The sequence below is a fragment of the Apium graveolens genome, chromosome 10 (genome assembly GCF_009905375.1).
Source record: "Apium graveolens cultivar Ventura chromosome 10, ASM990537v1, whole genome shotgun sequence".
In the NCBI taxonomy this organism is placed as follows: Eukaryota; Viridiplantae; Streptophyta; class Magnoliopsida; order Apiales; family Apiaceae; genus Apium; species Apium graveolens.
Window position 1 is genome coordinate 222,564,725 of NC_133656.1, and position 23,865 is coordinate 222,588,589.

General features: G+C 32.5%; 5 protein-coding genes across 5 annotated transcripts; 3 read left to right on the top strand and 2 right to left on the bottom strand.

The window, feature by feature from the left end:
* Window positions 1–1,591: 1,591 nt before the first annotated feature.
* LOC141691887 (uncharacterized) lies at window positions 1,592–3,057 on the bottom strand. Its single transcript, XM_074496638.1, has 5 exons — window positions 3,028–3,057; window positions 2,703–2,912; window positions 2,164–2,428; window positions 2,014–2,090; window positions 1,592–1,930 (listed from the first exon to the last, which is right to left on the bottom strand). The coding sequence occupies exons 1-5, from the start codon at window positions 3,055–3,057 to the stop codon at window positions 1,592–1,594; spliced, it is 921 nt and encodes a 306-aa protein (XP_074352739.1).
* A 2,772-nt stretch (window positions 3,058–5,829) lies between these two features.
* Window positions 5,830–11,425, top strand: LOC141693977 (DNA-directed RNA polymerases IV and V subunit 5B-like). The gene is made up of 4 exons (XM_074499180.1): window positions 5,830–6,245; window positions 8,836–9,012; window positions 10,704–10,817; window positions 11,102–11,425. The coding sequence occupies exons 1-4, from the start codon at window positions 5,985–5,987 to the stop codon at window positions 11,225–11,227; spliced, it is 678 nt and encodes a 225-aa protein (XP_074355281.1). The 5' UTR covers window positions 5,830–5,984; the 3' UTR covers window positions 11,228–11,425.
* A 1,423-nt stretch (window positions 11,426–12,848) lies between these two features.
* On the top strand, window positions 12,849–16,313 carry LOC141690256 (AUGMIN subunit 1). Its single transcript, XM_074494958.1, has 6 exons — window positions 12,849–13,154; window positions 13,340–13,472; window positions 13,557–13,691; window positions 13,882–14,005; window positions 15,707–15,844; window positions 15,931–16,313. The coding sequence occupies exons 1-6, from the start codon at window positions 12,929–12,931 to the stop codon at window positions 16,036–16,038; spliced, it is 864 nt and encodes a 287-aa protein (XP_074351059.1). The 5' UTR covers window positions 12,849–12,928; the 3' UTR covers window positions 16,039–16,313.
* LOC141690257 (uncharacterized) lies at window positions 16,256–17,513 on the bottom strand. Its single transcript, XM_074494959.1, has 2 exons — window positions 17,188–17,513; window positions 16,256–17,113 (listed from the first exon to the last, which is right to left on the bottom strand). Exons 1-2 carry the CDS (start codon window positions 17,335–17,337, stop codon window positions 16,466–16,468), a joined length of 798 nt encoding a protein of 265 aa, XP_074351060.1. The 5' UTR covers window positions 17,338–17,513; the 3' UTR covers window positions 16,256–16,465.
* An 855-nt stretch (window positions 17,514–18,368) lies between these two features.
* Window positions 18,369–23,689, top strand: LOC141688824 (pyrroline-5-carboxylate reductase). Its single transcript, XM_074492933.1, has 7 exons — window positions 18,369–18,680; window positions 19,106–19,154; window positions 19,395–19,486; window positions 20,886–20,958; window positions 21,529–21,649; window positions 21,826–21,931; window positions 23,275–23,689. Exons 1-7 carry the CDS (start codon window positions 18,477–18,479, stop codon window positions 23,461–23,463), a joined length of 834 nt encoding a protein of 277 aa, XP_074349034.1. The 5' UTR covers window positions 18,369–18,476; the 3' UTR covers window positions 23,464–23,689.
* The last annotated feature ends 176 nt before the right edge of the window (window positions 23,690–23,865 follow it).

Consider the following 23,865-nt stretch of genomic DNA (forward strand, 5'->3'; position numbering starts at 1 on the left):
CTGGGAGAGATATAAACATGATTGAATTGTATAAACTCTAATAAACATGTTATGTACTATTGTGTCTACAGCATACTTGGTGGAGCAGTCTAAATAAACTAATTTTGGCGTGAAGTCTTCCCTACACATTTGCAATCAATTTATTCATAATAAGATTTAGCCAGACTGTGTTCTGGAATGTCTGCTATTTTGCATTACATTTGAGTTTTTGTCATCTTAAAGATGATTGTTTTGAGATTTTAGTATTCAGCCAAACTTTCTCTTATGAATTGGAATAAATTTTAATGTAGACTCATATGAATGTTTTACTCATCTAATCATTTGTTATATGTCATTGCCGAAATCAATGTTTACTTATGATATGTGAATATAATTTTAGATGTTTCTATTACAAATGGGAATAACATACAAAATAAATGATACTCTTTTCCATGTAGATTAGAAGACAATTTTGCAATTTGAATATAGATAACAACAATGTTCACTTTGATCCAATAATCTTACAAACACTTTCTGCAGAATAATATTGTCACTAATTTATAGTAACGTTGATTAAACAATAACATACTAACATTCTTCTAATAATACACTGGAATATGAATCATATATTGTGACCATAATCATCCATTAATATGCGAATTCTACCAATTGCTTCAATCAATTGACCAGCCTGGCCATTCAAATTAGCAAGATGCTCCTTCCACCCATCGCCAAACTTTTGAAAGCCATTCACCATCTCTGCAGCGTTTAGTTTCAAGGTTGTCTCATGACCACGTAGGGAGGTGGGTGTATCACCTAGGAATCTGAGTGGATTTCCCATATAAGATGGTGGAATTTCGTCATTGCTTTGGGATGATTCTCCACGTGTTTTCCTTGATCCATTATGCAAAATATCTTCTATATTGCTGTAAAGGATAGAGATAAAATTATGAAGCAAACGTCCAGAAGTTGGTAAGACATGAAATGAACAGACATGTAAAGAATACTTTAACTGTTCCTGGAGGCCAACCGAATGAGCAAACAAATCAGATTGTCTGCTTTCCATGGATGCATACAACTCTGCGAAGAAAAGATTTGCATCTTCCAGATCAGTGTTGAAATCTGCGCAAGTGACAGCCAATTGGTTCAACTCCTCCATTGCCATATTTTTAATCCCTGACCATCGTTTCCTCTTTGCACTGCGTGAAGTCATTTTTCACGCTATATAAGAGAAGGTTTAAGAGATGGTGTTTGTGTTAATGTGATTGTATGTGTGAGGTTATGTACCTTTCCCTTATATAAGAATCAAACTTTGATAACTTCCTGTTCTATAATGTGCAGTTAATTAACTGCAAGTTAGTTACCTAAAACTTTGGTAACTGCAAGTCTCCATAACTCTCATCATAAACAGTTCTCTGTGAGTGAGTCTTTGACAACCAACATACAATTCCCAATTCATCATCAAAATATTCACAAATGTAAAAATTTATGACCAAATGTAAACAGGTTCAAATATGAAACACAAAAAGACTTTTATGACGAAAAGTACTATGACAAAAACGCATAAACCATTCTTATGTTTTTGGTATCATACAGAGAAAATAGTAAATGCTTATGATTTTACATCGAAACTATCATCAATCTCAATTACTTCTTCAGAACATGAAGGAAACATGAAATCTTCAAAGCGGTATGTTCCACAACAATGACGAAGGTGATTCACGCATACCATATCATAAACAGAAATCTGGAAGTCTGAATTACCGCAATATTTAAAAAACATAATATAACCCTCACGTACAACATACTTTCGTAAAAACTGATTCATCCCATAAATCTTCTTCTCCGCAAAACAGAATTTAAATTTTGCACTCATCCCACCACCGAGAAAAATCTTAAAGTTATTGGCAAGTTTTGTACCATGAAGACAGTAAAACACATGTGGTACTTCCTGCATAGTAAGATTATCAATTACTGCAAGAACTCATTTTAGTGATTGACTCCTTATAAAACAAGAACAAAGTACAAACATACCAGTTCCCCGAACTGTAACGTATGATTTGTAATAACCTTGAAAAATTTGGCATAATGTTGAACATCATCTGCCTCACCTATTAAAATACAACATGAGAAACAATTTCAAAATCTCAGGTTTTTAAATAGAAGCTGTTAATGACAAGATACCTCCATAAATTTCATCTTTTGGAATGACGGATTCATCAAAAACACATATTTTAAACTTCAGTGCTTCATCAGTATGGTAGAGAGCAATGGTATCACCAATTTTAATTTGTGTATCTCGAATGAACCAATTCCACTCATTAGTAAAAAGGACTGCGTCAGTAACCCCTTTTACATGTATAGGCCATTCTTGATCCTCAAAACAAAATGTAATGACCGGAGACTTTTCACATAACCCCAATTTGTCGCAAATATCTGAATTGATAACCTAGAAGGAACAAAACTATTAGAGACAACACATTAAAAAAATGATAATGTTTTAAAATAAATTTTGAAATATGGACGTCTATTTGTTACCTATGTGAATGATGTGCCCAACAAATGTTTGCCTTTAATAAGTATGTGCTGAATATGCAAAAATTAGTTGTAGCATTACAACAAAAAGTGGTACTCAGTCTTTCTAGCTCGGTATCAGTCCATGTCAAGTCAGAATCCCATGCCACTTCTGTATATTTCATTTCCACCGCATGCGGATTATATACTTGAAATTTGAACTGCGCTATTCCTTCATATTCCAGTAGAACCATATGGTAGGGCTTCATTAAGTAGAAATTCATCATATCAGACAGATTTTCGATGCTCTTAGAGTTTCTCGGATATTTTCCCGTCCAAACAATATTCAAGGGTCCTAACAAATTAACCTCACCAGGGAGGTGACTCACATAGTTTACATAAAATGGCAATGCCAGGAACTGCATAATTTGAACAAAGTAAGCAAAACAGATACTCTAATATATAACAATTACAATTATCACATAATGAGCAATTGAACTTTAACAAAGTACAGAGCTACATTCTAATACATACCAATTCCCCCTTTCTGTAAAAATCACTCATATTTGTACAAACAAAACATATTTGAACTTCTTTTATATCCATTCTGCATCAATTTACATTCAACGATCAATCGAACATCAAATTCTTATTCTAACAATGAGAATACGTAAAACATAATTGAACAACTTACTTCTTTCGGAATGAGTGCCCCCGATGAAATGGTATGGATTGGTTATTGTACTGAATGCAACACTTCAAGCTCTAAGCATAAATTACTTGAATCAGCTTCAAATTGAAAGAGAGAGTGCGTGAATTGTGAATTTTAAGTGAGTTTTGTCTGTTTCAAATTGAGAGTGTATGAGTTGTAATCGAGCTATGCTGATTTGCTTTTTCTTTTTGTTTTTGGAATATGTTTATGTATTATTCAACTATTTTGTCCATCCTAAAAACCTAATTTTAAATGTTAAATTCATATTTTACTTTTCCTTGTAAATTGAATGGAAATATAAATGCTCTATTAACGTATTTTAATTAAAATCAAAAAATTCTATAATTATGCTTTATATCAATATAGTACATAAGTTTAGAAAATATTTAATAACTTGCCGCTGTACATACGTTTTTAGATGCTGAATATGTGATGTCATCTAAGAATGAATGTGAGTGTTGTATTGTATGTATATCTTTTTTTCATTAAATTAAATCATATCATTTAATTTTGGTATTGTCTAAACTATTCATGGCAATACTATTTAACAGAGTTTTACCTAAATTCGACACCATTATATTTCGGTGAAAAATAAACTATTCAAATGGTAAAAATATTCATTTGGTGCGAATCGTAAAAATTAATAAAAAAAAATTGCTAGCATGCGTAGCTGACTCATCAAACTGGAAAGGTCATTTTACGTTCCCAGTTACTAATATACAATAAAGACAATTAACCAACAAAATTCATTTTGCACATAATTTATAATTACAATACTGAATTATACTTTATTCACTTAATCACGTCGCGAAAATCCCTGTCGCTACAGTATGGATTGCTCAAATGCATGATTGTAACAATTGATATAAAATATTCTATCAACTCAAACTCAATCCCCAAGTTTTAAATATAATTCATTTCATCTATAAATGTTAAATCATTATATGTTTACTTAATAGTTATTTGATTTTATGATATGAAGAACATGCATGGATGAATGAAATCAGATTCGAACAATTACTTAATCACTCATCACTAATGTTCAACAAAATTAAAGATATACACAGAAGTATCATATGTAATACCATATGTCGAAAAAAAATCAATGATGTAAGGGTGCATATAGAGGAGGAAGTAACAAAATGGACCCGGTGAATAACAATAATACCTCCATTTTTTATTCAAGTGATAGTTACTCTATAGTTGTAGTAAAAATAAAAACTAAAACTTTTTGGTGCCTGATAAAAGAATAAGAGATGTGTCAATTGTATTTCAATTTGGCCACAATTTGGTATCTATACATTTTTTTCATAAAATTAAACCACATTAAGTAATTCATGTTATTTGTCTAATTTAAAAATTTTGTTTTTCTCTTATATATTAGCAACAAAAAAATTTAACTAACATCATATCGCAACTATTCGTTGCAATATTATTTGAGATACTTTTATCTAAACTCAACAACATGATTTCCGGCTAAAAATAAAATATTCAAATTATAAAAAGAAATAGTAAAATAATTTATTTGGTGCTAATCGTAAAAAATAATAAAAATATTTTTTTTGGCTAGCACGCGTAGCGCGCGGGCAAAGGTCCCTAGTATTTATGAATGATCCAATCGTACGGATGTTAAGATCTATACATTTAAGTGATATGACAAAAAATTTAGAAAAAAAATAAAAGTATTTGATTTGTTATTTACCGGTGCTTTGACCAAAAAATTTTACTTCAGCTCGGCTCGACTCAGCTCGTTTTGATGGAGAAAACTCGTGTTCGGCTCGGTTCGACTCAGCTCGATTTTGTTTGATAAAAACTCGTGTTCGGCTCGTTCGTTAACAAGCTCTAGCCCGAACACGGTTTTCTGTTTGTTAAGAAAACTCGGCTCGACTTAGTTTGTCAGGAAAAAAAAATTAAAGCTCGGATCAATTCGATCAAAACTCGGTTCGGTTCGGTTTGTGAACAGTTTTACCAAATGGTATGTCAAATATAAATTAAATATAATAAAATTTAAAACATAATAATTATACTAATATAGAGGTGAACTTAATATAAAATTAAAGTTAATTGATATTAACAAACAAATATAGTCATTTGTATTGATAATTTTTTGGATATATGTAAATATTTTAGAATAATATTTATTATTTCTGAATATTGCTAATATAGATATAATTATCAAAAAATAAAAAATTAGTAAAAACATATGTCAAATCCTGAAAAGGCATGCCGGACTAATTGATGTCATGTGATGTCAGACCAATCTAAACCTGCACTTACCGCTATGATATGCACATGTTTATTACTCCCTGCATCCCTAAAAACGTTTCTTACTTATGTTGGACACGTTTGTCACTGCACACTTTTGATTGTTAATATTTCTAATTTCGTATCAGTATTAAATATAAAAATTTCATTGTATTAAAATATTCATAAATACGAATCCAATAAGATCATCCATGACTATATTTGCTCTTATATTTTAGACGTAAATTAGGAATCAATCATTTACCGTGAATAACGTAAAAACTCAAAATGAGAAACGTAATATGAGACGGAGGGAGTATAACATTCACCTTCTTGATATGAGTGACTTTTCAAAATTGAATATATGTGAGTAATTAAAAAGGAAAAATGGGAAGCCAAGTGAATTTAACATTTGACTCCACCCTTGAACTTCAAAACTACCAAACAAAATAGCTACACAGCGCACAATATTCGAGTTCACCTCTTCCGCGTACACAAAGTGGTTACACACCAGTTCACAAAAGGCGAGTTAAAGATGGAGATGCAAACTGATGGAGGAGGAGAAGCACCCCAAAAGACAAGTATAAGTGGGTTCAAAGACGATGGAAGCAAAGACAGCCACCGTTACTATCTTTCCAGGCGAACACTTGTTGAGATGCTCCGTGACAGAGGCTACTCTGTTCCTCACTCTGATATTCAAATGTCTCTTCACCAATTTCGAGCCATTTATGGCCAATCCCCTCATACTTCCCGCCTTTCTATCTCTGCTTCTCTTGAAATCGACCCCTCTAACAAGGTTTGATTTTTGTTGTTGTTTCTTGTAAAAGTTTGATTCTTTTTTCGATTTTGATTGGCCCCCTTTTCTGCATGCAGTGAATAATCTTGAATTTTTACCTGTTTTTATGTACTTTGTGTGGTTTGGAGTTTAAAGGTTTGGGGACTTGTTACTGTTTTGATTCAATTTTGAGTCTTTATTGTTATTTTTTTGGTAAAGTTTAAATCTTTGATAATTAAACTTTGTTATTGTTATAGTTATTGTTTTTATTGTTATTTGTTTTATTTGTCCGTTAACTAAATAAAAATACATTAAATCACAAAATGATGACTAAGTTTTAGCCCATTTTTCAAATGATTGACCGGGCAGAAAAAAAATATATTTTCTATAATCAGTATACTTAATCTATACTATTATTTTAAAGACGAAACATTAAAATTGTTTGTAGTTGTTGTTCACCTAGATCAAATCAATAAGAACTGTTAGATTTATTCTTAAAAATTAGTTTTATTCAATAGGTATAAGGTTCGAATCCTGGCACTAACATATTAAAATTATAACAAAAATAGTATTCTTTAAGAGGTATAAGGTTCGAATCATGTCAGCAACATATTAAAATTAGAATTTACAATATATAATGATAAAAACAACCGTGCATCGCACGGGTTATATACTAGTATGAATTAAAAAGTGAAAAATATGAAGAATTAAAACTCTAAAAGGATCCTTTGTACAAAAAACCTTAATAGGTGAAATCCCTTTAAATTAAATAATGAATTTGTCCCTTTTTAATTAAATATTAAAATTATCCAAATCTTATTGTAATTATAATATATACTTCTATTTCTTTTATAAGGCTTTATATTATTTATATCAAAATAATAAGATTGTTCGTATCATATATATTATAATTACAATACATCTCTATTTTCCGGAGAATTTTATATTATTTAACAAAATATTAAAAATGGTTGAATTAATATTGTAATTGCAATTTTTTGTAAATTTAAATAATAAGAGATTACATTAATTTTAATTGATATAATAAATAAATAGATTACCCTTAGTGTTTTATTATTAATAAATTTCCGCGGGTCTTGTAGTTATCTTCTCGTATATCATAATACACTGATAGTTAGTCATTATACACTGATTCACATTCATCATTATTAATGTATAAAATAAGATACAATATCAATTTTATATTTAAAAAATTTGAAACTCCGATATATTAATATTTTGAAAATAGATGTAATATTTAGCCATCATTGTGCAATTTAGACTTCACTTTCTAAAATTTTACTACACTGTTAACATTTTACGACCACCATGATTTAAAAGGCGGGAGTGTAATGTGGCCAATAACTTGTCACTTTTAAACTCCGGCCAAAATTTTGCTAATTTAAGAAAACTACAGCCACCTTTATGCTTTTAACTCATTGTTATTTGTTGGTAGAGTTTAAATTTGGTGGATTTGATATGACTACTTGTGGATTTGATATTAAAGGTAAGGGGAATGTTTACCATTTTGATTGGATTGTGATTTGTGACTCTTTATTGGGGTCATGGTTTTGACTTTTACAATAATTCTAGATTGATAGGGTTTCTGTTTCTGGCGTTTTTTCTGTGTGTGAAGCGGTTCGGACAAGACCATTTATGAAGGTTTTATTGAATATCAAAACGGTCCAGACTATTTGAAATTTGTGATCAAACCGGACCATACAACAATTAAAGGGTTTGGTCTAGTCGTTAACGGTTTGAAACCTAACTAAACACATAAAATGTTAAAAAAATATTATATATTGAAACGGTCTGGTTTGGAGATTAAGTATAAGATAAACTAATGTAGTATAAGATAAACTTATGCAGTTTTAAATAAATATGTTCCATGAAAAATGATATATAATTATTATAAATATATTAATATATTGAAACAGTTTGGTTTAGAGATGAAAACCGGGTCGAACCACAAATTAACGGTTTTTATTCATACCAAACCTAAACCAAGTCAAACCTCCGAAAAAACCGAAAAATGGGGTTTGGTCGGTTTGGTCCGGTCTGTTTGACTTTTTTTTGCACAACCCTAACTGCATGTGCTATTCCCAGTACCTTATAATTAAGATAGGCCAGTGCATGCTTATATTGCACACATTCCTCTGGTTAGGGGTAAGGACTGAGTACAAGGTACAACTTGCCCTTCCCATATTGTAATATCATTTGAGATACATGGAAACTATTGATTTTTTTGGTACTGTTCGATTTAAAGGCTTTGCGATTTGAGATGGATTGTTAGTTTATTTCTTGTTTGACTTAAACTTTTTTATGTATTGATATAAATCTTAAACTCTGTCTTAATGGGGGTTCATGATCTCAACTGCAGATATTAGTAGTTTTCTGTGACAAAGGGATCGTGAAAGTTAATTTCTTGTTTGAGATATCATGTATCATTTGAGATACATGGAAACTATTGATTTTTTTGGTACTGTTCGATTTAAAGGCTTTGCGATTTGAGATGGATTGTTAGTTTATTTCTTGTTTGACTTAAACTTTTTTATGTATTGATATAAATCTTAAACTCTGTCTTAATGGGGGTTCATGATCTCAACTGCAGATATTAGTAGTTTTCTGTGACAAAGGGATCGTGAAAGTTAATCAAATCCGGAACCTTGCAGGAAAGATAACAGACAAGGAGTCACTCAGTCGGTTGATTGTAGTGATTCAAGATAAAATAACAGACCAAGCAACGAAAACTTGGGATCAGTTTCCCTTTAAAGTCGAAATATTTCAAGTAAGTCTTCTCGTATAGTTCCGAGTTTGCAATTATCAGTTGTCTTTCATTGTTAATGTTCTTAAGAATTATGCAGAAAGCATCCATCAGTTAAAGTGTTGCTCTAATTGAAGAGGCTTGATTTGTTAAAATTCGCAACACTTATCTAATGGTATCACTGTAATGAAAAGAAACTTTGTATTTAGAGGAGAGTGTCACAACAAGCTTTAAAATACTTGAGACCTGTCTATGCTAACTTCACTCTTCCTCAGGCTCTGTGAGGAGAATGCTAAAATCTCTGAGAATTACAGTCATTTTGGAAATATGAAGGAAGCCCGATGCTGGACTTACTATAGAACTATTTGTATTTGGTTATTTATTTATTTTTTTGCTAAGTTGCATATATATATATATATATATATAAACTAAAGAATATACGGGGGTTGACCCTTGCTATGCGACAGGCCACATAGAGATCTATCTATAAACAATCTAGAGAAGCCAGATTGTGAATAGAAAGCAAAAGAATGCAACCTAACAGGAGCAACTAAAAACTAGAAAAGCCAAACCATTCAAAAAGTTAATACAATCTAGTTTGTTTAACCAAGTGGAGCTCATGACTCTAGCTTGAATATCAACTATCATGCCTTCCAACAGTTTCCTAGGACCAAATATTTCTTTATCATGCTTCCTGGCATTTCGTTCTCTCCATATGCACTTAATTAATCCTTCTGCTAGAAAATATGCACTGTCATCTTTTCAAGAAAATGCTGTTTTTTATAGGATGAGATGGAACATTTCACCACACTACTAGGCTTAAGGTTCAAAAGTTGTATTGCAAACATGTTTAGTAAAAAATTGTATAATTGATGATATTTTTGAGAAAATTAGGAATCTCAGAATTTATTCACAAGTTTTGTTAGATTATTATCTAGAAACAAGTGAGGATTGCAAAATTGGCTCATATTACAGTTGAATGTTTCAACTTTTTCGTGGTGGTTAGGGCTCTCAACTCTGAGTCAATAGTTGTGTGAATGGAAGGTTCTCTTGAAGGTCAGACCCCCTTCTGACAGACCTAAAATCAGCAAAGAAACTAAACAATCTTATAGGTTCAGATACGTTTGATCTCTTCACAGAATATTAAAATAGGATGTCATTCAATTTCCAAATTTAGTTGGCTTTTCTCAATTGTCTCTGAATTTCAGACAACTCTTCAGAGAGTTCATTTATTGCTCCCTGTGAACCCCAATTAAGTATCTATGACATACATTATATGTGGCGAAGCAGATACGTATAACGTATATGACTAACTGAACAATGACTGATCTATTAGGCATACCTTTTATGTTATTAATTTTTAAAATAAAGCTTATTAGAGTTCTGTTTTTTTCTTTTTCATCTTACTGGGATTTAGGTGGCAATAATTGGCTCTCTTTTTTCTTTTTTTCTTTTTTGCTGTTGTGTTCTCCTTTCCTACAGGATCAAGACCTTTGGTTTTTTGAACTTGGTTGCCTATGTGCGTAAATTTGGTTTATTATACATTCACAAGTTTATCTTTTTATATTTGCTACTAGTTAAAATTAAAGTGGATATCATATTTCTATACCTAGATGCAGAGTATATATTTGGGTTGTATTCTTCTTCCTTTTCATCATAGCCACGGAATGCCTAATATTTCAGGTTGTAAAACTTATCCTGCTTTTCTTTTACAGATTACTGACTTACTTGTGAATGTTACAAAGCATATGCTGATGCCAAAGTTTAGGTTGCTAACATTTGAAGAAAAAGAGCAGCTTTTGAAAAAGTACACATTGGATGAAAAGCAGGTGAATATTTTTCAAATCATAGTAATTAATATCTGAGAAGAAGAATTTTTTGCATAAGCTCTTGTGTTATACTCTTGTTAGTCGTCAGAGTTACTTGTGGTGCAAATTGGAAATTAACTTTAAAAGAAACAAATTCACAAGCACATCTTTGGACATATGATGAGCTTTCTGTAACTTGTAGGCTGGTAGATTAGATGTAATATGACTTCTCTATAGTAATCAAAATTCTGGATTTGTAGTGGTATATATCAATCTGATGAAGTTTAATCATTGATCTTTTACAGCTTCCTCGTATCAAAGTAGATGATGCTATTGTCCGGTATTATGCGTTTGAGAAGGGGCAGGTGTTGGAAGTGACAAACAATAGCGATATTACTGGGTCTTATGTTTCTTATAGCTGTGTTGGGTGATGATTTATCTGTGGTGTAATGTCATAGGCCTCATCCCTTAGTAAGGTGATTTCTGTCAGTATTGATTCTGAAGGCGGAGGAGGGACTCTGTTTTTTGGCTGTTTCCGTGGAAAAGCTAAATTTCTTTTTTTTTACCGTGCTAGATACTTTTATGAGTTGGTGCACTCGCATATTCAAAGGTTTTCAATTTTTAGTTTCTGCCCTTCAGATTTTAATCATCTTTAATTTCATTACCTTGACGAAGACCAATCATAACATATACGGAAAAACTTAACTGCTGATGGAGTTGATTAATTCGAGTTTTACCAATTTGAATGCAATTAAATGTAGTTGAATTCGGAAAGCCAAGAATATGTGAAATAGGATCCATGTATCCAAGAGCTATGAGCAGCTGTGTGTTATGGAGTTCGGAAATGCATATCAATAGGCTTATTTGAACTGATACAACACAACTGAGTACCTTGTGCTTTGGCAAAGTTGAATGTTCGAATGTCCAAGTTTTTTACTTTGCTGATTACCAGCGTTTGTAATGGTTGTATTTTTTTGTTCTTTTTAATGATATAGTTGAGTGTATACATGTTAAATACAAATGACTAATCCAGGTTCTTACCAGTTACCGCATTCCAGGTCGAATAGGAGGGGAGGGGGGGGGGGGGGGGATTCAAATCACTATATTTGGTTTAGTAAATATTATTGCCAGTTATATCTATCATAGATTGAGAAAGAAGTATGTATTATATTCTTTTATTTATATACGTATACAAGTAAACTCATGCAGGGCTTGACGTCCTCAGTAGAAGATAAGAACTATGGAACTCCACCAATCTTTCTTGGCGAAAAGTGTGTGTTACATTATATATTCTATCACTATTTTGCCCTCGTTAATGGAAATTCTTGGACCAGACAATATTTTCATTTATCAAAACTATTCTATTATCAAAGTTAAAAATAAAGTGTTCCAGTATTTTATAACTTGATAAATTATTATATTTTAACTGTGTTGTAAAAACCGGAATCGTACGTAGTTGGTGGAGCATCGAGAGATTAATTGGGTAATCAGAAATTAATCGATTAAGAATTGATTAATCGGATCATTGATCAGAACTTATTTAAAATTATTATTAAATGTAAATATTAATATATATAATTATTTTATTATTTTTGATTATACATATACAATTATCATAAATATTTATACAAACAAATCTAAAATATATAATGCTATTAAAGTAAATATAATTTTATGATCTAACTTATGAATTCAGATAAATTTGAGATGATAAATTAAGAAAATTCATTATTTAATCATTTAAAATAGTAATTATGTATATGAGAATAACATTTATCTTGAATTTGTTACAAATGTATTATTTTTTATTTTTTATTTTTCTATATATTTTTTTATTTTTTATCGGTGAGACTGATCTTTAACCAATTAATTCGATTTTCCCAATTCTTGACCAATTTCTAAAAAAATAAATTTTGACCCAATTTTCACTTAATCATTTCATTTTTCCACCTACCAAGGATTAATAATCGCCTATTTTGATAACATATGACGTCTTCTTTTTTTACCCTATTATAAATCTTGAATATTAAAAAGAACAATTAAAAAAGCTTTGGTGAAATTCAAGTTCAATTTCTGAGCGTGCTTCATTTCTAATTTCAAACTTGGGTCCTATCACACAGACACAGACTACAATGGCGGATCTGCCGGCGACATCCGACCCGACCCGAATATCAGAAGTGAAAGCATGGCTCTCTTCTCAATTCGACGCAGTGGGTAAAGATGTACCTGAATTCGAATATACCCCTCGTGCCATTGCTTATTTACATAACCTTGCCACTCTCTCTCAATCCAAAACTCACGCTTCTTCGATCGTTGCCAATGATTTTCGCATCAAAGCTTCTGAATATCGATCTCAAGGTCATTATTTTATATACCCACGTCATAATTTTTTATATTAGCCCTAATGTCAGTACGTATTCAAATTTTGGGGGTAATTATGTGATTTTATGAATGTTGTTATTTGATTGTTTTTTGGGTTTTAGTGTTAGTTTCGGTATTTTAGAATGTGGGCTGTTTTTAATTTTTGTAAATAAAATTTGTAGCTGCGAGAATTAGAGAGATACTAGAGAATGCTGGATTAGCGCAAGAAAGTTTACAGGCAAATGTCGTGTCATCGGCTCAAGTACTCGCTAATGTTGCCAATTTGTTGAATATTAGAGATACCGAGCTGAGTAGGTTTGAAAGTTGTACTCTTTGCCTTCTTTTTAGTGTTTGTGTTGTTTATGTTGGGTGTTTGATTAGGTTGTTGTGTGTGCTTAGTTTTCTTGTAGCATTGGGGGATATTTCGTTGAGAAAGACGGGGGTTGAGGAGAAGAGGGCTAAAGTGCAGAAAGAGTTTAAAGTTCTTCTTGATTTTACGCGGAAGGCAATAGCAAGACTGACTTATTTGAAAAGGTAAAGTTTTGGATGCATTTGGTTTATCATTTAACAAGTCCGGGAAGCTTAAGCTTATTTTGGATTAATTGTTTGTTTTCTACTGTTATATCCTTTTATACTTGTGTACATTTGATTACCAGCTGTTGTAGAGAGGACATACATGATATATTTGTTCGTAGTTCACCTGTACTTTATTGTGTCCGTGCAGAACACTTGCACAATTGGAAGATGATGTAGCTCCTTGCGAGGCTCAAATGGAAAACTGGGATAATAACTTAAAGCTCATTGTATCGAAAGAGAGGCAGTACCTTCAACAGCATGCCAACTACAAGGTATCATCAATTTAAGATATTAATTATAGTATTTATGACTTTTTCCAGGTCATAGGGTCTCTCTAATTAGCATACGGTAACTCACATATGCACCAGTCATAGCTACATATAACAACCCGAGACTTTGTATTTATTAGAATCCTGCAAGACCTTTTGCAGAATGATTGGTAGATTTGTGTATGAATAATTGGCAAGTCAATGGTATTTATCAATTATTCTGATTGTTAGAGTACCTACATTCTGATTGTTGTCGTATCTACAATGGTCCGACTGGTTGTAACTTGGCCTTCACAAACTATGAGTTGTGTGTCAGAAGCTGTGGATCATCATAAATCTCAGTTTCTTACCATGGGTAGGCTCTCCTTATATGTGTTTTATTGGTCTGTATACTTTAAATCACTATTTCCATCTTTATTACTACATAGATTCTTATTTCTGTTGTCAGAGGTAACATTTTTCAACTAAAACACGAATTGTCTTTTTCAGCTAAAACATTTTACCCTTTTTATTTTTCCCAAACTTAAACCCCTACTTTTCAAAAAATATCATGCGCAAGTCTATTTAATAAAATAATTATATTGTAATTGCTAATGACTATCCAATTACCCTTTTCAGCTAAAACACCCGTCTTTTCTAATTTTTCAGCTAAAACATATGACCTTTTCTATTTTTTTCTAGCCAAACACCCTTCTTTTCCAAAATAACACAGATAATTTGATTTAGTAAAATAAAATACTAATATTATAATTATCAATAACCAACCAAGTACCCTTTTTAACTAAAACTCAATATGAATTCAAATCAATGATATAATACTAAAAATTTCAATTCAGATTGTAATTTAAAGAAATCCGTGCATCACACGGGTTTTAAACTAGTTTGTTCTAAGAAATTGTTGATTACAAAATTGTTATTACTCAGACAAGAATGTTTAGTATTGGTTCGGATGTAAATCAAGAGGCTGAACTTTTTTTTTTCTCGGAAAGGTCTGACACTGATTGTTAACTACAGTATTGCCAACAGGACAAAGGGATGTAGAATGTCAATGAGCAGTTCTTGATTTATTTATGTTTCTATGTCTTTTAGTATTGTGTCTGCTATGAACACACTATGGAGTGTGACTATTGCTTTGTCATTTAAATTTTTTTTAGTGATTCACAGTTGACTTCAAAATGACATCATAACTTGTGATATATGCAAAGTGCATATACGTATGCTTTATATATGTGTGAAGTCTGGCATACATCCTTGCTGTCTGAACTTCTATTAATTATAGAATGATTCTATAAAAGTTTCCATATGTTGACAATTAATGTGGGGTATTCTTTTCTCTTTAATAAAAAACAGTGTGATGAAGTAGACATGGTAGTGGTACAAGTTCTTGAGTATTTTAAAAGCAGGAGTATGCTGATTTGTAGCGTTAAGAAGTTCATAGATACTTGTCTCTACTGGATGTTTGCCTATTAAATTAAATTACTGGGTTCTGATGAGTAAAATTATTCCTACAAGCAGTTAAATTGCTTTTTCCAGTGAACAAAACATGGGAGAGGGTTTTTTTTTCTCCAGCTGAAACATTATATTTAGAGCTGTATTCTCAAATACATAATGTGATTTAGCAAAAATAAAAAAAATACATATTGTGTGTATGCACTTTTCTTTTTTAGAATTTTTCCTGACCATAGTTCTTTCACTTTGAAAAAGGCAATGCTTAATCGAGTGGGTTACACCCCCGAGATAAGTCATGGGATGTTGGTTCAAATGGCCGAGCATCGGAAGGAGTTGGAGAAAAAGACGAAGCCCATCATGGATACACTGAGAAGCTACCAAGACTTGCCTCCTGTAACTATCTTTTGTTCCCTTTTTTGAACAACTTTATTTCTCACTGGCACAGCAGAACAATAAGAGTTTCTCTTCTTTCTTTACAGGATAAAGCTTTGGCTGCACTGGCGATTGAGGACAAAAAGAGGCAATATGCAGCTGCAGAGAAGTATCTTGAAGATGTATTGCAGTCAGCACTTGCTACTTCAGAGTAACATGCTAGTGGTTGACATCCAAAATTTTGTGGTTAAACCTCCTATAGATACCACCTTTCAGCAAATATGTGTTAAATGGGCTAGCTGGCTAATGGTTACGGTATTTATATGTACCATTTCTTGATGAATTGTACTAACGTGAAGCAAATCTATACATGCTTGAAAATATTAATACTGTAAAGTGTGAAGCTTGTGAAACTTGTGGTTCGAGTTTCAATTCCAGTGAAACTGTTATGTTAATTATTGTTCAAATACATGTCACATTTGTTCTTCAATTTTACTACTTTATTACTGATAGTTTTTTTTTCATTTTGCTAAATAATCAAAGCTCTTTGTAGTATCAAAGGAAATCTGCATACTTATTAGTAATTACAGCAAAACAGTAAAGATATCATGTTTTGTTGTTATCAGTTTTTGCGCCTGACCCTCAACTGTCGAGGCTTACCACTTTCCCAATCCTTAAATAAATAGGAAACACCACAGTTTTGCTTTGTGTTCCATCTTCACCCCAAGCTCGAGTAAACTCTTCGACCACGCCATCATTTAAAAGCTCAACACCTTTATCTTTAGCTGTCTGATAAGAGGACCATGACCTGATGTACATCAAATATTCACTCAGATTCATTAGTTTCTCTGTCTTGAACTCAAATGGACCTGTATGATCCAACCCATCCACAGGCTCGAAAGGAAAATCAATGGTTCTATACTCATTATCGACCTTTTTACGAGCTGGATCCCAGAAAGGTCCAGAATCAACAGTGTAGAATGGTTTGAACACAGCATCGATCGACGCATTAACTTGTGGCACAGTGTAACACCAAGCTGCAATGACTCCATGAGGCTTCTTAAGAACATGCTTCACTTGTTGATAAAAACTTGGATTGTCAAACCAATGGAGAGCTTGAGCTATGGTGACCAAGTCCACTGTTGATTTTGCTGCAATGTGGCTATCTAAATAATCCATGGAGATGTTAGCTGGTGTACATTTGTATTCGACATTTGGAAGCTTAGGTGCCAATTCTAGTTGCTTTGGACTTGTGTCTGTGCCGATCACTTTGTTGTAGATCGGAGCAATCTGAAAACACGAACATCATGATGAAATCAATTACGGATAAGATTACAAATGATAAATGTAGAAAATGTACTTACGGATGTAGCAGCCTGGCCACTGCCTGTGGCAACATCCCAAGCAAGGTCATGACAAGGTGTGTTGGAGGCTATGAACTGAAATAGTTGTTGAGGATAAGTGGGTCTAGTCACCAAGTACTGTTTGGCTTGTTTAATGAATAGTTCTGCCATCCCTTTTCTGTTGCCTTTGATCTCTCTTTCCCCTCAACTTCTCAATTGATTGGTTACATATGAATAAGAATCAAGACCCGTGGGTTCCTTTTTTATAGGATTTGATTATATAGGTACTAACTTGCCAGCTAACATCTGGGGATATTTCTGTTCAATTTCTCCAGCGTTTGAGTTGACATACCCTCAAGTGGAACATCTGTAACTGCCAGCCAATGGGGTTCGATAGTTGTCCCAATTAGTAAGAATCTCATTCCGTATTTGTCACTTGCTATTGGATGAAAAGGCAAAAGCCAATTTGGATTTCTAAATCTGCTTTTTGTTATTGGAGGTTTAATTATCATATTTTAGCAAACAAATAAGAATATTGTGGTTTTCAAATATGTACTTGGAAAGTATGGAATTTAGAATTTTATACCATTATATCACATGTAAAATTCAGGGGAAAATAACAACTAGTTTATTTTAAAAATGTGATTATTAAAATTCTAACATTTTTTTTCTACGGCAGCAATCGAGCGAAAATTTAGCTGAAAATATTTATTACATAAAATTGAAATTATGGAATTATTTTTCATATGCAGGGAGAAAAGAATTGAAAGGGTGATTTATATTTGTAATCAGGGTCTCAAATATCATGTATTGTAGATTATATTAAAATTTAGAAACCGTCCGTAATATGTAACTTGTATTTATAATCTAATCAAGATCTCATGTATCATATTTTGGAGTTGGGTACTAATATATATCTTGATAAATAGCGCTTATCACTTTTTTTAAAATAACAAAACATATTTTTAAAAAATAGATGTTATAATTATTGTATGATATTGCTATTCGAAATTTATTAAAAAAATATGATTTATAGGCTCTGTTTGTTTGCTAGAAAATATATTCGATGAAACTGACTTTTCGACGTTTATTTTTTACTGTTCAAATTAAGTATTTTTCAAAGGGAGGAAAATTTATAATAGAATGGTGATAATATTCATGAAAATAAATTCCAAAAAAGAAGAAGAAGAGCATATTAATAAATGAATAATGAGCATGGTTGTATTGTATGTGTATACACAAAAACCCCCTAGTAGAAGGGTTTTTGCGCGCAGGTGGTTGTAAAAAAACACTAGTACGTAATCACAAGTATGTCGACTGCTCCAATTCCAATTCCGACGGATACATGGAAGCTAGGGTTTATCGGAGCTGGCAAAATGGCTGAGAGTATTGCCAAAGGCGTTGTTCAATCCGGTCTTTTACCTCCTGCTCGCATTCGAACCGCTCATCTCGGTCCATCTCGTCGTACCGCTTTTCAATCCTTCGGTGTCACCGTTTTCGATAACAATGATCAGGTTTCCTATTCAATTCCCCCCTTCTTAATATTTATGCATTTTTATATGTATCTATCACTTTATGTTTATTCCTATGGTTTCCGAATACCACACTGATTTTGTATGCGGATACATTGATAAATGGTGTGTTATTGTCTTATATTTATAATCTGTGAAGAAGAATTGATGTTTACGGAATGTGAATCACCGAACCAGGAAGGAGTAGACTCAATTTACTTTATACTCTATTTTCTAACTGAATCAAACAATAGTGCGAATCGTGGTTATTGTTTTTTTGGTATGATTGGAAGTTAGAAGGTCTACTTGGGAAGAAGCAGCGTGGTTGTATTTTGTTTAGTCTCATTTTAGATACTAGAAGCTAACCGTAACATTGTATATGTATTTATCTCTTTAACATTCGTTTTGATGGGCATCACGTTACACAGGTTGTTGAAGACAGTGATGTGGTGATTTTATCTGTCAAGCCACAAGTTGGTATTGCCCTGTTCTTCCATATTTAGCTCTTACTGTTTTCCTGTCATTGCTCACTTAATTTAATGCGAATTTCTATCATGATCTCTCTTTTCATTATAAAAGATACGACTGTATTGCGTTTATTGTTTGGCTTCCTGAGTTTGTAAAATCATCATACCTGGTTGTTTACTGCCCCCATTCTGTAATACGACACATTTCTGCTATTCTGTGCGCTCTTTTGTAACTTGGCTTGCATTTCAGTTAAAGGTGTGGTTCTTCAGTTAAAACCAAAACTTTCAAAGAAGCAGCTTTTGGTTTCAGTTGTTGCAGGTGTCAAATTAAAAGACTTGCAGGTTTGTCGGGTTTTTTCGATGCAATTATATAAATATTTTTGAACGACCATGTTCAATAAATAGACCTTCAGTACATTTATTTTTCTGCCTACTTAATGTTCTTCTATCAAACATCATCAGTAAAATAAAAGTCTCATAGCTAAAGAACTGTGTTGCACATGTGTCATAATTAGTTCACAGATAATTATGTGTTAAAAAAAAATTCCCACGTTCCTTAGTGATCTAAAAATTACCTCTGTGTAGATATGTGTAAAAACTGCTGGATTCATTTGAGATACGCTTAACACATAGTAAATGTGGGTTTAGGTTCCCTAAATATGCGAATGGCAAAAATTTTCGTTGTTGGTGGGATACTGAGATCTATCACACACTCAAATGGTTGAAGGGACCAAACAACAATATTTGTTTGTTTAACAAAATGAAAGTTTAATTTCTTCATCCATTTATTTATAATTTGGATTCATACTCTCTTTAAAGGAGATGTTCACTGCAATGCGAGTGACAAATTTGAATTATCTTTCAGTTGTAATGTACTTGATAGAAATTCTAAAATGGTTCCGAGAAACATATGTTGTAGGATTGGTATGAAAGTGTGTGAACAAAATGAAAAAAGAAGATAAAGAGTGAAAAAATATTAAGAGCTCATATTATCCAATGATGGAGTTTTTGGAGAAATGGGTCAGAAGGAGAATGATGCTTTATTCTCTAATTTGTGGATTTTATCCTAATTTAAATAGATAGGAATGAACTGAATGAGGGAATTAAGGTAATAAGTATTCAACCACAAAATAGTTTATTTTTGATGCTATACCTTCCATTGTCAATCCTTGCAAACAACTGGAGCAATAGTTTATTAGTTTTTACTGTACGAATTTTCTGCTGTGTGCCCATGGGCACACAATAAAAAGATATGTGTCAAAATTTGATTAGTTTTTCAGTCATAAATGTTGATGGACCCCCCTGCATTTACATCAATTCCACCAATAAAAACACTCTAAATTCATAGAATTTAGTGCTTAATGTGTGCCCATGGGCACACACTAGACAAACCCTGTAACCAACAAGCTGCGCTGAACAAAACTTGTGCACTCCGTCGTGCTTTCCGTAGTACTTCAGCTTAGTTTTACGTTACAGGATTCTATTTCTTGCTTGACCAACTATATAAAGACTATAAATTTCTTGCTAAAACCTTTTGGGTCTACCAACTGTGATGTTGCAAGTTAAGTATGTGGCTGCCACTTTGTAAAAAAGTAGCAGTAGATTGATTGTACTCTTATTTTCCGAAGTGCTGATGAACTTATATCTATGTTGATAATACTACCTGTAGTGAAAATATTAACACGTGAATTTCACGTCTGACATGGTACCCATCGTTGAGCAATTTTCTATTTTTTTTCAGGAATGGTCTGGGCATGATCGTTTTATTAGGGTTATGCCTAACACCCCTGCTGCTGTAGGCAAGGCAGCCTCAGGTAATCTACCCTTCCTACAAGATATATACGTTATTTTCCTCGTTTTTAATTTAACTTAAGTGACTGGTGTTGTTCGGCAACATCTGGTTATAACTATCACTTACCAAAGGCTTGCTAAGTATGAGATATAAAGTATGTAAAAAAATTTAAGTCACTGAAGATGTTGGTAGTAATTAGTTGTATACTTTTGTCTGGTCAGATAGTATACAATTGGAATTTGCAAATTAATTTCTCAATTTGGAAAAATAACGCATCAAGCAATATCATGCAAAACATGACATTCATGTTTACTGTATGATTATCATTGGATACTAAATCGGGTATTTGGATAGACTAAGATCAGGTATTTGGATAGTTTATGTTAGTCCTGTATATTTTTTTCTCCTACTTCGGTTCTAACCAAAACTCTTAATGATTTTTTTCTTTCTATACTTCTTTACTTGATAACTTTACTCCATAATTAATTCTTTTAATCTCAAATCTTTCGAACTTGCACCTTATACTTGATTAGAATGTCTGTCTGAGTGCAAGACATATCTTTACGTTCTTACTTGTAGTAGCCTTGTGCAGTCATGAGCTTGGGGACTGCTGCAACAGAAGAAGATGCGGAACTGATTTCTAAATTATTTGGAGCAATTGGGAAGATATGGAAAGCTGATGAGAAACTTTTTGATGCAATTACTGGCCTGAGGTAGCACTACTTTGGTTGAGCTTCAAGATAATCTTGCATGAATCCATGGCAGTGTTTTTGACTTTCCATAACAGACAACGCAAATTTATACTCTTAAACAATACTAATCATAAATTTCGCTTTTTTGTTGGTAAGACTAATTCCAGCCTTTTTACTAGACACTCTTAAATTTTCAGTGGTAGTGGTCCAGCATATATGTTTTTAGCAATAGAAGCTTTGGCTGATGGAGGGGTAGCTGCAGGCCTTCCGCGAGACTTGGCTCTTGGTCTAGCTTCCCAGACTGTAAGCTCAACTCTTTTTACAGAGCTGTTCTATTTTTTCATAGAACAAGCATCCATCTGTGATGTAGTTTTGGTAAATGTGTCTACATACAATAGTTGCATTCCAACAAGTTCATATTCCGTAACACTAGGATATTATCAAATTTAGTGGTGAAATACATGCAAAGAGTAACCGAGTCTAGACAAAATGGAAGTACATCTCGATTAAAATAAGATGTTAGATATAGAGTTATTATACGGTTAGGGGTATATTTAATCATCATGATTATTACTGTAATATGCTAAAATATTATTGTTCTCAAATCCTTTACCGAAGTCTAAAGAACCAAAAATAAAAGCTTTTCTTTATAAATGTTATAGACTTATGCCACCATTTCAAAATCAGTGATGTTTTTTTTTTTTTTTGCTAAAAAAAAAAAAAAATCAGTGATGTTTTAAGTTAATGATGTTTAATTAAATTATACATATATGCAACTTATTTACAAATAACTGCAACTTACTAAATATTGGTCAGCAACCTGACTTTTAGTTTATTTAAATTATGGTATATCCGAAACAACTTGTAGATATACAGCTATACTTATATATTTAATGTTTATAACTTTCGGATTAGCTAGAAAAATTATCATAAAATATCATGTAATGTGAAGAGAAAAATGAAAGCAAAAAAGACTTGTTATGTCTTTTAATAATAATCAAATGTGTGGACTCTACGAGTCCCTTGACTAACTATTTTTCTTCTGAAATCTATTTTGGTTGACTCTTTCAATTTAAATAAAAGCTCAGTTCGTTTAATTTGAATTAGGGTGAGTCATGGTATGTCCGTGTTAACCGAAGATAATTCTATTTTAAAGTGTAATAGGTCATTACCCTTTAATTAAAAACCTCTGCAGTATTTGAAGTGCCTTACGCATTATTGTACAGTTTGCTTTGGTATGTAATATATTCCACTGGTTTTTTTTTTCTTGAAGTGCTTCCTATAGGCAATAGGTTACTTGTCTTCTAAGTTTTTCTCATTTTCATTCAATCCTGTATGTAATCTGTTTTCAAATTGAGGTCACTACCCTGTCAACTGTCATGTCTATCTATTCAGCACCTTAGCTTTGTTCAGCCGCTATCAGAATTTCCTTATTGTTATGGTTTCTGTTGTGTTTCATTAATCTTCTGATCACCTTTGCGGAGGTAGTTGTGCTGTCTTAATGGATCTTTTACAATATAAATGCTTTAGGACATCTTAGCCACCCCTCAGGCCTCAAGACATCAGTAACTTTATTCAGTATACTTAATAAAAAAAACTTTTTATTTGTTATCTTTCTGAGATGGAGTAATATGACACTGTTGCAGGTATTAGGAGCAGCAACCATGGCCACTGCTACAGGGAAGCATCCTGGCCAGCTCAAAGATGATGTTGCCTCACCAGGTGGGACAACAATTGCCGGTATTCATGAATTAGAGAAGGGTGGTATTCGTGGGATCTTTATGAATGCTGTTGTTGCTGCAGCGAAGCGTAGCCGAGAACTTTCCCAGGGCTAGACATTTAACTCTAAGAAGCTAGTTCATTAGTAAATCAATGTTCTTATTCTTTTTTTAGCAACTTGACAGTTTAGTTTTGCTATTTGAAACTGCATTTCTGAGGATCCAAAAGAGATTGTGCTAAATTCGGATGTTCCTCAAGGCAACTTCCAACATATTTTTTCTGTTGATACATTTGCATCTTATGCTATCTATTTTGGGTTAAAATAAGGTTGATTTCCATTTTCCTACTGTGCCTTTTGTCTGGTTGGTAGCGTGCTCCTAGTTAAGCGCAAATCAAATATTAACGAGATTACTGATTATAGCTAGACTGCTGGTTTTGTTTCCCACAACTGGAATCTAGCTCAGCGTCCTAATGAAACATTTCTTTTTCTTAGGAAAGATAAAATAGGTTAGCAAATA

What these genes read in the sequence shown, in the direction of transcription:
- LOC141691887 (XM_074496638.1), bottom strand. Translation starts at nt 3,057, where the DNA reads ATGAGTGATTTTTACAGAAAGGGGGAATTG. An exon ending in TTTACAGAAAGGGGGAATTG is followed by an intron (nt 2,913 to 3,027) that starts GTATGTATTAGA and finishes CAAATTATGCAG; the next exon opens with TTCCTGGCATTGCCATTTTA. An exon ending in TAGCGCAGTTCAAATTTCAA is followed by an intron (nt 2,429 to 2,702) that starts GTATATAATCCG and finishes TGTTCCTTCTAG; the next exon opens with GTTATCAATTCAGATATTTG.
- LOC141693977 (XM_074499180.1), top strand. Translation starts at nt 5,985, where the DNA reads ATGGAGATGCAAACTGATGGAGGAGGAGAAGCACCCCAAAAGACAAGT. An exon ending in TTAAAGTCGAAATATTTCAA is followed by an intron (nt 9,013 to 10,703) that starts GTAAGTCTTCTC and finishes TTTCTTTTACAG; the next exon opens with ATTACTGACTTACTTGTGAA. An exon ending in ACACATTGGATGAAAAGCAG is followed by an intron (nt 10,818 to 11,101) that starts GTGAATATTTTT and finishes GATCTTTTACAG; the next exon opens with CTTCCTCGTATCAAAGTAGA.
- LOC141690256 (XM_074494958.1), top strand. Translation starts at nt 12,929, where the DNA reads ATGGCGGATCTGCCGGCGACATCCGACCCGACCCGAATATCAGAAGTG. An exon ending in AACAGCATGCCAACTACAAG is followed by an intron (nt 14,006 to 15,706) that starts GTATCATCAATT and finishes ACTTTGAAAAAG; the next exon opens with GCAATGCTTAATCGAGTGGG. An exon ending in GCTACCAAGACTTGCCTCCT is followed by an intron (nt 15,845 to 15,930) that starts GTAACTATCTTT and finishes CTTTCTTTACAG; the next exon opens with GATAAAGCTTTGGCTGCACT.
- LOC141690257 (XM_074494959.1), bottom strand. Translation starts at nt 17,337, where the DNA reads ATGGCAGAACTATTCATTAAACAAGCCAAACAGTACTTGGTGACTAGA. An exon ending in GTGGCCAGGCTGCTACATCC is followed by an intron (nt 17,114 to 17,187) that starts GTAAGTACATTT and finishes TCGTGTTTTCAG; the next exon opens with ATTGCTCCGATCTACAACAA.
- LOC141688824 (XM_074492933.1), top strand. Translation starts at nt 18,477, where the DNA reads ATGTCGACTGCTCCAATTCCAATTCCGACGGATACATGGAAGCTAGGG. An exon ending in TTTTCGATAACAATGATCAG is followed by an intron (nt 18,681 to 19,105) that starts GTTTCCTATTCA and finishes CACGTTACACAG; the next exon opens with GTTGTTGAAGACAGTGATGT. An exon ending in GATGCAATTACTGGCCTGAG is followed by an intron (nt 21,650 to 21,825) that starts GTAGCACTACTT and finishes TTAAATTTTCAG; the next exon opens with TGGTAGTGGTCCAGCATATA.